At 38.5% G+C, this 12,804-nt stretch overlaps 1 protein-coding gene across 3 annotated transcripts in view; it reads left to right on the top strand.

Annotated features, from left to right (window-relative positions):
* Positions 1-12,804, top strand: part of LOC113050526 (gamma-aminobutyric acid receptor subunit beta-3-like) — a 60,271-nt gene that overhangs the window by 39,335 nt on the left and 8,132 nt on the right. For all 3 annotated transcript variants that reach the window (XM_026213550.1, XM_026213549.1, XM_026213551.1), the window contains 4 exons: positions 740-960; positions 2,878-2,960; positions 3,968-4,105; positions 9,448-9,600. In XM_026213550.1, the coding sequence (XP_026069335.1) occupies positions 740-960; positions 2,878-2,960; positions 3,968-4,105; positions 9,448-9,600 (595 nt within the window). The remainder of the gene's footprint in view (positions 1-739; positions 961-2,877; positions 2,961-3,967; positions 4,106-9,447; positions 9,601-12,804) is intronic.

Below are 12,804 nucleotides of genomic sequence, written 5' to 3'. Positions count from 1 at the left end.
GATGTCGAGTGGACTACTGAGACTATGGTGGTGTAATGGAAATCTACAGTCAGTCCAGCGCATACCAGACTGCCTCACGGAGATGGTCACACAGCGTCTTCAGGGCAGACAGTCTTGAAAAATGCAAGCCGAAGGCAGCTTGTTTCCAATCCAAATTTGACGCTTCTATAAATATCACTCAGACAACAGAAAATCTATTTGCTGAAGGCCACAGTATTTGGATTTGTGTTTCTGACCTTGACACTTTTGACCCTTCAGGAAAAACAGAGCATGTTAGCTCTGATACTAAATCTAGGGTGAATTCTGAACAGCATTTTTGGGTCCTTCAAGGACACTACTGGAAAGGGACACAACCTGAAGGGTTGTTCCAGAACAAAAGTGAGCAGTTGAATACTTTCACAAAAGGCCCTTTTAAAGCTGTTAGCTAAGGGCACATGTGATGGTCACTTTGATGTTATTTAGTCATTACCTGGTCCTATGTGGATCACGTGTGTCCTCACAGAGAGTTCACAAATCAAAATAAATATGAAGACACAAATAGGCAATATTTGACATAGTATTTTATGTTATGATAAACAAAATAAATAAAATGCATTGATAAATTTAAGTTCTACGTTTTAAAGTAGTGAAAATTGTAATGTAAATATTATGGCTAAATACTGTGGATGGCAATATGTGTAAAAAAAAAATTTGTCTGATAAAATAACTACAAATGTTTTTTTTTTTTTTTTTTCTACAGGACTACACATTGACCATGTATTTCCAGCAGTACTGGAGGGACAAGCGGCTCGCATATTCTGGGATCCCTCTCAATCTTACCCTAGACAACCGGGTAGCCGACCATCTCTGGGTTCCTGACACGTATTTCCTAAATGACAAGAAGTCTTTTGTCCACGGTGTCACAGTGAAGAACCGCATGATCCGCCTGCACCCGGATGGCACAGTTCTTTATGGACTAAGGTAAGAACTTCTCTCATATCCAGAGCCATCAACCAGTATTGCTTTTTTTTTACCTGTAAATTTCCATTTAACTTGTCTATGATGATTAATCAGCTTTTGATCTCTAATAGATATACAGTAATGTGTCAAATAAACACACAGATATCTTAAATTACAATAAAATACTTTGAATTAAATGAATGTAATAATTTATTATTATTTAATAACAATTTAATAAATTATAAATTCTTTAAAATGTATTTTCTTTTTTATTAAAATCTGCTTTTAACACAGTTTGTTTGTATTTGACATTTCAACTGTGGGAAGAGTCTGATAGTGCTCAGCTTCAGTGGACACACATCGTGAGAGCGTGCCATATTTTACTCAGTGCACTCGCCTACTAAATTGCATAAGTGCTAATGTGTGCCTTTATCTTGTTAAACCCCTTTAGTGTTATCAGACTCTGATCCTAAATGAGCTGCTTTTCTCGTTCCCACGCGGAAGACCATGGGTATGCCTTCATCCTCTGTACCAGCTGGACTGCTCTATGAGCCAGTTACCGTAGCCTAATTTAGCTTTTCTTTTTGTTCCAAATGAGATCCTGTGGACTAATGCAGCCATATGCTAATTTATGGCTCTTGCTTATAAAGTTTATTTGAACTGTTTCCGTCTTTTTATATTTGATCTCCTTTCGTTTAAATGGAACATCATTTTACAGTTCATAAAGAGAATCCCTGGTCATATAATGCACATATTGAAGTTTGACAGGGCGACAGTATGTATGGAGGGCTTTTTTTGTTCGCCTGAGCCGTACACCATTAAAGAAAAAAGAGCATGCATATTTTTGGTAAGGCAAAATTTACAAGGTCTTTAATTTACCCACTCTAGAAGGGAAGGGTCACAGAAACATACTAGCAACTCCAATCCAATATTATATACTCATATGTAAAAATGCTTATGTGTGGGGGGTGATCCTTAACTCTAAATCAAGGGAGAGTGTGTAATACTGACATTAAAACAAAACCATTGAACCAAAAAACTTAAATATACATCTGTAGGCTTAAAAAACAAGTAAACAATTTAATCTATATAGATTCTTGTGATTCTCAAAAATCTTTCACTTCCATGCAAAATTCCCAATTACATGGGTTCCTATTGAAATGGTCAAATGACCACACTTAAGTAATTAAGTTTTTCTAGGATGTGGCTTACATTTACAGAGCCTTGGACAAGAAAATAAAATAATAATAATAATAATGCAAGAAATTGAAACCGTGATAATCTACTAGTACCCCCTTGTTTGAAAACCCCTGCCATAGAGGACTTTAGTGAGCCCCACTTGGTTGCACCCCTGACCATGGCAATGCATTCATCCAGATAAGATTAGAAAAATTGAACATGATCTTCCACTTATGGTATTTCAGCTGTTACCAGGAGGAAAATCAATCCCTGGATGATATCGTTACCTGGACAAACCTCACTTTAAATGTTCATTGATATTGACTCACGAAGAACATTTGTCATCACATTTTAGTTTAAGCTCACACTTGTAGCAAAGTGACATATTGAATGGGATGAAATGAAATGTGGGCTTTCTTTGAACTTGTTTGGCAACTTGCAATCCTGCAACTCAGTAGCCACATTTATGGGACAAAAAAAAAGATTTTTCATATGTATTCAAATCTGTACTATTTGTTCATGTCCACTCATATGCTCTGTGCTATAATTGGTTCAAAAGCTTTTTGAGGGCATCTTGCTTTTCTTGTTTACAATGAGACAAATATTTTACAGTGCTGGTTAGCAAATGCAGTACCTGCTATATACTACTGTAGAAGAGCTGTGAGTACCTGAATGTATAGATGTGTGGCTTAGATTTTTCTGTGACCTGTGTGTGTGTGTGTCTGTGTGTGTGTGTGTCTGTGTGTGTGTGTTTTACAGAATCACAACCACTGCGGCTTGCATGATGGATCTGAGAAGGTATCCATTAGATGAGCAGAACTGCACTCTGGAGATAGAGAGTTGTAAGTGTTCTTTCTCCTCACTCACTTGCACATGCCCTGCTGCAAAGCCAGTATACATTTCCATTCTGTTTCAAGCTAGTTTATACTGGTCAGTGCTAGTTTGCTGCTTTTCTCACTGGTGAAGAAGCAAAAATTTAATGTGCAGTATCACTGAATATAATATTGTATATTTCTGCTATGGTGCCTAAAATAATAGAAAATAATTGACACTTTGCCCTCAAGCTTAACTTGCTAAACTGTTAGCACACTAACTGAAACCACAATGACAGTAATATTTTATCGTTTGTTACATCAAAAAAAAAAAAAAAACTACTTAGTAATATTTTTAACTCCAAACACCCCAAAAACAAACTTTACTCCAAGAGAATAAACAGGGTATTAAATCTTGCATGGCACCTGTAATTGTAAGACTCTGTTGACAGAAGCACCGTGTTTTGCTTATGCTCATTAATTGCATTTAAACAATCAACACTCTGTGGACGGTCACTTTTAATAACACCACTGCTATAACAGTTGTTCAGTTTACTGTTGTACAAATTTAAATGATTATTTGGTTGTCACTAACTGAATTTTTAGCAGGTAAATTCACTTACAGAATGTGGTAGTAACTTGCCCGAATAGCCTATCTCTAATTGTATACAAAGATTCATATGCACACTAATAAAACCATCATTATGGATTACAAACATGGCTATGCTGGTATGAAATGGAGCTGTCTGTGTCAGTGGGAAATCTGACCCCTAAGAGCTCCCCAAACTTGTGCAAAACAGATGCTCATATGCATGATTATGCTAACAATGCACTTGTGCTGATTTTTTTTTACTTTTCAGCATATGTTACACACTAATTATGGGAAGGAAAATCCACTTACAAGGAACCACAAACTTATAATTGAATAGGAGGGAAAAGTTGCATAAATACATTATATACATTTTATATAGCACTGTCTTCACTGAGTTCAGTAAATCTCCTCCTAAAACTTGATTTGATTTCTGCTTGTCCTGTAGATGGATACACAACAGATGACATCGAGTTTTACTGGAAGGGAGGAGAAAATGCAGTGACTGGTGTGTCACGTATCGAGCTCCCACAGTTCTCCATCGTGGACTACAAACTTGTGTCCAGAAATGTTGTCTTTTCCACAGGTAAAGTAGCAAGACAGGTTGAAAGTAAAACCACAAAGACTAAAAAAGAGGTTTACTTAAAACTAATAATTTGCGTCTGCTTCTTTATTAATAATGAAAAATGAAGTGATAAACATGTTTGAAGCTTAAATCTGTTTACATTGTGCCTGCCTCTTTATTCCAAATGCAACATATGAGGTGACAAATGATTAGTATTTGCAACCTTGCAGTCATGACTCTTGAAGCATAAAATGTATAGCTTAGTTCTGAGACATGGGTCAGGGTGCAAGTTTACTACAAAAAAGACCCTGAAATGAAGTCTGCACAAAATGTTTGTTATGGTTTTTGTAACATTTTTAAAACCCTGAAAAAGCTGAGATTTTTAACCAAGTGTATTTACCATGCAGAAAAGTGATGAGTTCTATTATTCATGCATGTCTTTGTAATGTTTTTTTTTTCTGGGTGTCCTGTTTTCTGGCCGCACCCTCTCGAGAATCTATTCCCATGGTCTGCTTATTTGAAAAGCTGCCTAATTGGGGCCTGTGCATCAGATATCTTTCCACCTCATGATAAAACAGACCAGTAATAATGGACGAGCAATTACCACTCTATTTCCTCAAGCTTCTAAAGAGAAGAGCAGAGATGGAAGTGATGAGAAAATGAGAGATGGAGTAAGAGAGGGGAAAAAACAGCCACTTGACACAAACCATCACATATTCATGAGGTTGAAGACCCACTGCATAAATTATTCTCTTCTAAATCTAAGGCATTCATAGAGGCAGTGCTGTAATGAATATTCCCCATACTGAATTAATGACACATGAAAAAGCATGGCTATCTTCTGCACATACTGAAAAGGATTTTGGGAATCGCGAGGTTGTGATTGAGGAGGATGTGACTGCTTGCTGATGCCATGAGAAGCTTTTTCTAGAAAAATAAAAATGTTGTCAGAATTAAGAATTTTTAATAGTTGTCCATGAAGATTTGATGGCCATTTTTGGGGTCAACATTGTATATAGAAGGAAAAGACGTGATGTGTGGCCAAGTTACCCATACTCAGAATTTGTGGTCTGCATTTAACCCATCCATTTTCACACACACACAGCAGTGAATAGCAAGCAAACACACACACACACAGACACAGACACGTGAACACACACCCAGACCAGTGGGCAGCCTGCAGCTGCAGTTTGGAGTTTGATGTCTTACTGAAGGGTCTCACCTCAGTTGTGGTATTGAAGGTGAAATAGAGTGCTTTAAATTCACTCCCTCCACCTATAATCCTTGCCGGTACCGAGACTCGAACTCGCAACCTTTGGGTTACAAGTACTATCCAGCCAAACCTTGACCGCTTGACTAGCCCAACATTACATCAGTTTCTCTGACTGATTAATGGAAGATGAGGGTGTGTTACATATGTGTGTCTGTACGTGATTTGTGTGGGAAGGTTTTTGTGAGGTATAAGTAATTAGTCTAAAGTATGTGTTGGTAGCTTAAGTTCATAACGTAGGTTACGTAGCATGTTTTTATAGACTGTGATGTGTGTACAGGTTGCATAATGTGCATCTGTAGGTTGTGTTATATGTCTGTAGGATGTGTGATCTTGTTCATAGGTTGTGTACATGTTTGGGTGTGTATGTGTTTCTAGGCTGAATGCTTGTTAGTTGCTTTTTTCACCTCTATAAATAACTAAGCAGACATTTTTCATCACATAATTAGTTCAGTGTCAGATCGCTCTTGTGTTTTTTTGCATCGAGTCGATAGTGTTGCTTTCGTCAATGAAAATGATGACTAAATATCCTCAATTAACATTTATCACGTGACGAAAACGAGACGATATGCAATGTAAATGCTGGTCATGTGACAATGACTATAATTAATTGTATAATGCAATATTGCTGACGAATAAAAACAACCCTAAATGTGGTTTGCAGAATAAAAACTATGCTAAAATCTCTCTTCATTTTCGTTGACCAAAACGAGATGAAACTAAATGTTTTAATGTTATTTCATCTCGTTTAGTCACATTATTATTTTTATTTTGCAGTATTTCTGTGTGTCACTTCAGGGGCTGCATTAGGTCGCACTGCACAGACGCAGGCGACATCACTTCTTCAAGCCCCACTCATGGCATTATTTAGAAGACGACATCAAACAAAACTAAAGCCCCTTTCACACTGCACATTGGACCCAGAAAATTGCCGGATTGCCTTCTGTATGAACGCAAACACATCCCGGGATTGATTTCGGGATCGATCCCAGGTTGGGGACCTAGTAAAATTGCCAGGTTCAGTCCCGGAATGAGCTCTATGTGAGCAAAAGCTAGAACCAATGCTTTAGAAGGTGTGTCATAGTGATGATGCACGTTATAATGCGACTATTTTACCAGGTGTTTTGAAGGCAGATCAATGTATGCTCAGACTTCCTCAGGAGGTGGCTGTCAGTCCCCAAAAGCTTTTGCTCTATAGGGCTATACAGCTCAGGGAGCAAATTGCAATTGCCAATTACTTTAGTCATGGAGGAATTTAAGACAGCCAAAGTTCAGTTGGCCATGATGTTGCGCGACAATGACCAGGCTGTGCGACAGGCCAACATTGTAGTGAAGACGGGACGGAAGTGGAAGGCCAGTGGAGCTCTGAGGGAAGCGGAGGAGTGCTTACAGCATGGAGACATCATAGGCACGGTGACCCAGGGGAGGCTGGGCCTGGGAGTCATCACCCGAGTAAGATGGAAGGAGGCAAGGGCAAAGGACCGGAAAGGGATGGTGCAGAAGGAGATTATGGCTGTGGAGGAGGAGAGTAGACAAGCCAGGGCAGTAGCTAGGAAACAGCAAGGTAGCTGGACCCGGTGGGAAAGTGTCAGAGGAAAATCCCTCAGTTGGAAAGACATCTGGAAAATGGGGGGGGGCATCGAATAAAGTTCCTCCTTTGCTCTGTGTAAGCACTTTCTGTCATCTTGTCGGGCAGGTCTGACTGAAGGGAGGTTCAGGTGGGACCATGATCAGATAATGGCACAATTGGCCGATGAACTGGAGAAGGAGAGAAAGTGGAAAAGAACTAAGGCACAAAATAAAGGCCCCCGCTTCATTCGCTTCCTCAGGCCTGGGGAGAAGGCAGGCAAGGAGGACAGATGTCTAGGGATCCTTGGTACGGCAGAGGACTGGGAGGTGAGAGTTGACCTCGGAAGGCAACTCAAGTTCCCAGAGGAGATTGCCGTTACCAGCCTCTGACCAGATATTGTTCTCTGGTCCCAGGCAACAAGGTAGGTGGCCCTAATAGACCTGACGGTCCTTTGGGAGGAAAGGATCGAGGAGGCACATGAACGCAAGCTAGGGAAGTATCAGTCCCTCATCTCGGAGAGCCAGCAGAGGGGTTGGAGAGCCTGGAACCTACCGGTAGAGGTGGGTTGCAGGGGCGTCCTGGGACAGTCACTTTTGGAAAGCATTGGGGATGCTTGGGGTTAGAGGGGCAACCTGGTGAACAATATAGTAAAGCAGGTAGAGACAGCATCCAGATGGCTATGGTTGAAGAGGAGCGAGCAATGGCTAAACCAGGCTGGCAAAGAGGCCGGGGGTCAGAGCTGAGTGGTGAAGTCCTGAATGACCGAGGGAGCAGTTCCAGGACACTGGTTTTGCTGTCAAACCCCATTGAGGAGTTGTGGGTTAGTTGACAAAACATCTGTGAAGTGGGGTGAAAACCCAGTGAATTCAACAAGTCTGAACAATGCAGCTCTGCACTTAGTTGAAGACGTTTGGGGGGAGCGATTTGTATGGTAGCCACCCACTTAAGGAGCAGGACTTAACTCCTGCCATGTGCGGTGGCTGCGATAGACCCTATCGTTTAAAGATATATGCAATGGAAAAATAAGTGCAAACTGTAATGAACCAGCGATCAGTTAGCTTCTCACTATTTAGTGTGAATGAACCAAAGTGTGAAAGAACCAAAATCAAACGATCCGGGAACAAGTACCGGGACACATTACCCATGTATTATCCGGAATCTCAGTGTGAAAGGGGCTTAAGTCTGACACAGAGAAAGGAATGTGTATACTTCTAACATGTTTGGTTGGTAAAATAAATGTTGTACATTCAAATCAGAACATTACTAATTCAAATTCAAATCAGAACATTACTAAAAAGAGACTAAAATAATATTTTAATTGACTTAATATCATCAGTTTTCGTTGACTAAAACTAGACGAAAATAGTCATGGATAATTCTGACTAAAATAAGACTAAACTGCTCAGACTTTTAGTTGACTGAAACTTGACTAGACTAAAACGCGTATGAATGTGACTAAAACTAATAAAAACTAAAATGACAGCTTCATACAAACACTAGACTAAACCTTAAATTAAAACAGGCCACCAAAAAACAACACTAAAGGCGATATTTCACCATGATGTTTTGATACTAACCCCTTCTGTTCTCTGGACTGATGATAGACTTGAACAGGGTTGAACAATTTATTTCAACAGTAAACAGGGATTCAGACTCCTAATATTAAAGGACACATTAGTGAAATTTCAATTTGATTCTGATTTCATTGAAAAACTTTATATTGCACGTTATGCTTTTGGTCCAATTTCCTGTACATTTTCATTTTTTTTTTTTTTTTTTACTCTTAAGGCCTGTTCACACCAAGGACAATAACTATAAAGATAACAATAAATACAGTATATAGTTCTAAAAATCTTTCTCAGTATTTAAAAATAGCAAAGTATACACCACAGCTAACAATAAAGGCTCAGAGAAACAATATAGTTGAAATTACTTTCAGAATGATTTTCTCCAGCTGATGAATGATAAAAACATTCACAGCCAATCAGAATCAATCCTGCTATAATGAGCTGGAGAATTTAAAGCGGCAGGCAAGTGTGCGTTTAGAATAAAAAGGCAGTATCATCCGCTGGTGTGAATGCTAATATAGTTATCTTTATAGTTATCATAATTGGTGTGAACGGGCCTTTAGAAGTGTTCTAGTGAATAGATGGCTTCAAAACTAATGGACATGTACTACAAGCCATAAAAGTCTTGTTTTGATTTCATAAGTGGCTTTAACATTTAATGTTTACTCAGTATCTCATTGTCTTTTCTTGTCTCCTTTTCACACTGTGGTGTTTGTGCTCAAGGCTAAGCTACAACAAATCACAGAATTTATTTTTATTTTTTATTTTTTTGGTCGAAGCTTGCCAGTTGCCATAGCAACAAAAACTACCCACACTTCCAGTGCTACTGATGTAAAATTTACAGGATTTCTCCAAAGGCTTTTCTGAAATAAATATCTGTCTTTTTTCCCCTCGTGTCTTCCTATTTACTTCTTTTCTTTAATATTCATTGACTGCCTTTCTTATTTTTTAACAGGTGCTTATCCTCGACTATCTTTAAGCTTCAAGTTAAAAAGAAACATCGGCTACTTCATCCTGCAGACCTACATGCCCTCAATCCTGATCACCATCCTGTCCTGGGTCTCCTTCTGGATCAACTATGATGCCTCAGCAGCCAGAGTGGCATTAGGTATGCTATTTATTCATTAGGATGTCCTGTCTACAGCGGACAGGATGTATGTCATCTGTCGTTTCCATTGTGGATGTGCATGCTTTATTTAACAGCACATTGTTGGTTCCAGTAACTAGAATGCCAACATTCAGTATTCTGTTTGAATTGCAACTTTTTCTGTACACATGCCGGGTCTCCTCTGAGTCCTCACCCTCCCTTTGGCTTACTTTTTCTTGGATCTTCCCTCCAGACAAACACTGACACACACATATACACTCGACACATGCACAGGCAGCTATTGTAGGGGCGCATGCATCATTTAACAAGAAACAGGGTTGACCCAGGTAGCTACACGTTGACACACTACAGCGACTGCACACAGAGAGAGTGTGTGTCCTCAGTATGTGTGTCGTTGCTCTGATGTTTTTATTCCAGAATGACGAGTGACTCAGTTTGCCTGAAAGGCTACAGAACCACTCCAGCTGCAGCGAGTAGTAAGACACAAAAGCTTGGTTTCAAAACCCAGCATAAACATCCTTTTAAGACACATTGTGAAGAGGGTTCCAAATTTTGCCCAAATTCTAAGGAGTCTTTTTGTAAAGGCAAAAACCTGAGAGATTAACTGTCTACATTTATATAGTATGTAATATTTGTTTGTGTCATGAATTTGTATACAAGGAGTTCTATACTGAAAACAATTTGCTAGAAACTTGAAATAACTTGAACAAGGGCAATGAAATTGAAATTTAAGTAGCAACATATATAAATTAATAAATTTGTCTAATAATAAATATAATCCAGATTTGCAGCCAAGCGAACTAAACAAATAAATACTTAAATTTTACACTTTTGGACAAATGAAGAAAATATGATTACTTTTATTGAATACATTTGTTTAGACATTTTTTTTTTTTATTGACCCATTCAAAAATGTTTGTGTGACGTTATTTTTGCACTAGTACTAAATGATTCTAAATCTTATTTCAGTCATTTTAAAAAGTAGTAATATCACTTTTTATGTACAGTTATACATACAAGAAACTTTTACTTTAAAAAAAAAAACTTTTATTTACTTATTTACTTCATTTACTTATCACATATAGTATTAGAATGATTTCGAAAGAATCATGTGATTTCTGAAGACTGGAGTTACAGCTGCTGAAAATTCAGTTGCCATTACAGGAATAAATTAAATTTTATGTATTTCAATGTATTTATATAGAAAACATTTATTTTAAATTTAAATGAAATTTCAGAAATATTACTCTATTTCTGATCAAATAAATGGAGAGACAAAGACTTATTTCAAAAATTAACAAATCTTATCGCAAATGATGAATGTTGTATATGGCAGCAGTTCTCAATTCCAGTCCTCGCGACCCCCTGCTCTGCACATTATGTATGTTTCACTTATCGCATTATGGGATATTACAGCATGATTCCATTTCGAAGTGATCATATTCCATCCAAAGTGCATTGAAGTGTGCGAATAGTGAATTTTAATTGTATTTATTTACAGAGGTATATGATGATAAGATGTTGTGCAGCGCAAATCCGTGAATAAATGTTCCAAAAGTGAGGTAAACCTTAACAGATTTCCCCTGCTCAGGGAGTAGGGAGCAATGAACACTGTGTAGGGACCATGTCAATGGGAACACAGTTCATGCACGGAGCTCACTTCTAATGAGCTGATTATCTGAATCAGATGTGGTAACAAAGAGACATGACAAATGTGCAGAGCAGGGGGTCACGAAGACTATCATTTAATAATAGCATATATAGTAATAATTTGCTCCGTTATTGAATTAACGCAGTTGACTACTTTTTATTATTTGTCCGTAGTATTGCTAACTACCTTTATATACAAAGCTACTGTATAGTTAAACTATAGTCAAAAATATGAGCAGCTTGTTCCATTTTAGTCTGGATACTGCCTAGGAGGCACCTGCCTGTTCAGACAGTTGAGAGCAAGGCAGCTTTCTTGGTTGTGAAACAGAGCTACTGTGAGCATCTTTTAAACTAAATTCCAGTCTTACAGCCTCCAGCCCACTCAATGCCTGTGTTGACACCAAACTTGGAGTGTATGAGCTCGGATTTACAAAAGCTTCTACTGAAGAGTCCTCTGTGCCTGTACAATGTTAGCATCTGGGAATATTTAAATCACAGCGATAGATCACAGAGTGCAGTGCAATATTTTTTAATCACATGTTTAATGTGTGCGAGAGTGTGTTTGTTCATGCATTCAGGTGCAGCTCTTTGAGATGGATGTGATATGTTGGATACAGGCCTTCTTTAGGGAAACTGTCCTCATTAACCATGTTAAGTGGAGAAATGAGAACACTTTACACTGGGAGGAAGGAGTCTCCTGGGTCCCCCACACATATACCACCCATCTCACCTGCCTCTACTCATTATTACAATCCCACCTCCCCCTCTATCTAGTTTGTTACTCTCTGTTTCTCTTCCTCTTTTTCTCTGTCTTTTCTGCTGTCCTCCCACAGCCAGGCAGCCAAATGAAAACAAAAAGATCAATGCAGCTAGAAAACAATTACATTTAACTTCCATTTCAATCCCAAGGCATGCTGCAGCACAGATGAATCTCTGCCTTAAATGCCTCTGTCTCGCCGCCTCCCACTGCTCACTGACTCCATCTATTCTCTGCAGCCACATCCGGCCCGGCCCCAGTCCTATATCAAGTGCTGTATTACTGCAGCACACTTAAGGACTTGATTCGTTTCAGAAAGGAAGTTATCAAATGATGCAAGAAGCAAACATATCGAATGATGTAGATGATGTTTCATTGATGTCTTCCGATTGTTTTGCTGACTTGGTCAGGCGTGTAGATTTTTAGGGAGATGATCATAAGATCTCAAGACTAATGACTAAAGCAGAGCATATTGTGAGTCTTATTTGGAGTCCAGCACAGCATATGAAATACTGCAAGCAGTGAAAATGAGATGAAATCAAAATATTATTAAAATGACCAATCGCCAAATACACTTTGTTTCTTTGTTTCTTTCTTTCTTTCTTTATTTCTGTCTTTATTTGTTTGTTTATTATTTTAGCAAACTTGCATTGTGTCGTGTCTGGCTCCATTCTAATATTAAATGGCCACTTTTTATGATTCAGTGAGTTCTTTATCATTTAATCAACCCAATGCCATTCCAAACCTACGTTATATGAAACCTCTTGTTTCTTGGAACACAAAGTCAGAAATGTTTA

This window comes from Carassius auratus, chromosome 31, assembly GCF_003368295.1.
Source record: "Carassius auratus strain Wakin chromosome 31, ASM336829v1, whole genome shotgun sequence".
Lineage (NCBI taxonomy): Eukaryota > Metazoa > Chordata > Actinopteri > Cypriniformes > Cyprinidae > Carassius > Carassius auratus.
The sequence above is the reverse complement of the archived record's forward strand: the minus strand, read 5'-3'. Positions and strand labels throughout refer to the sequence as shown.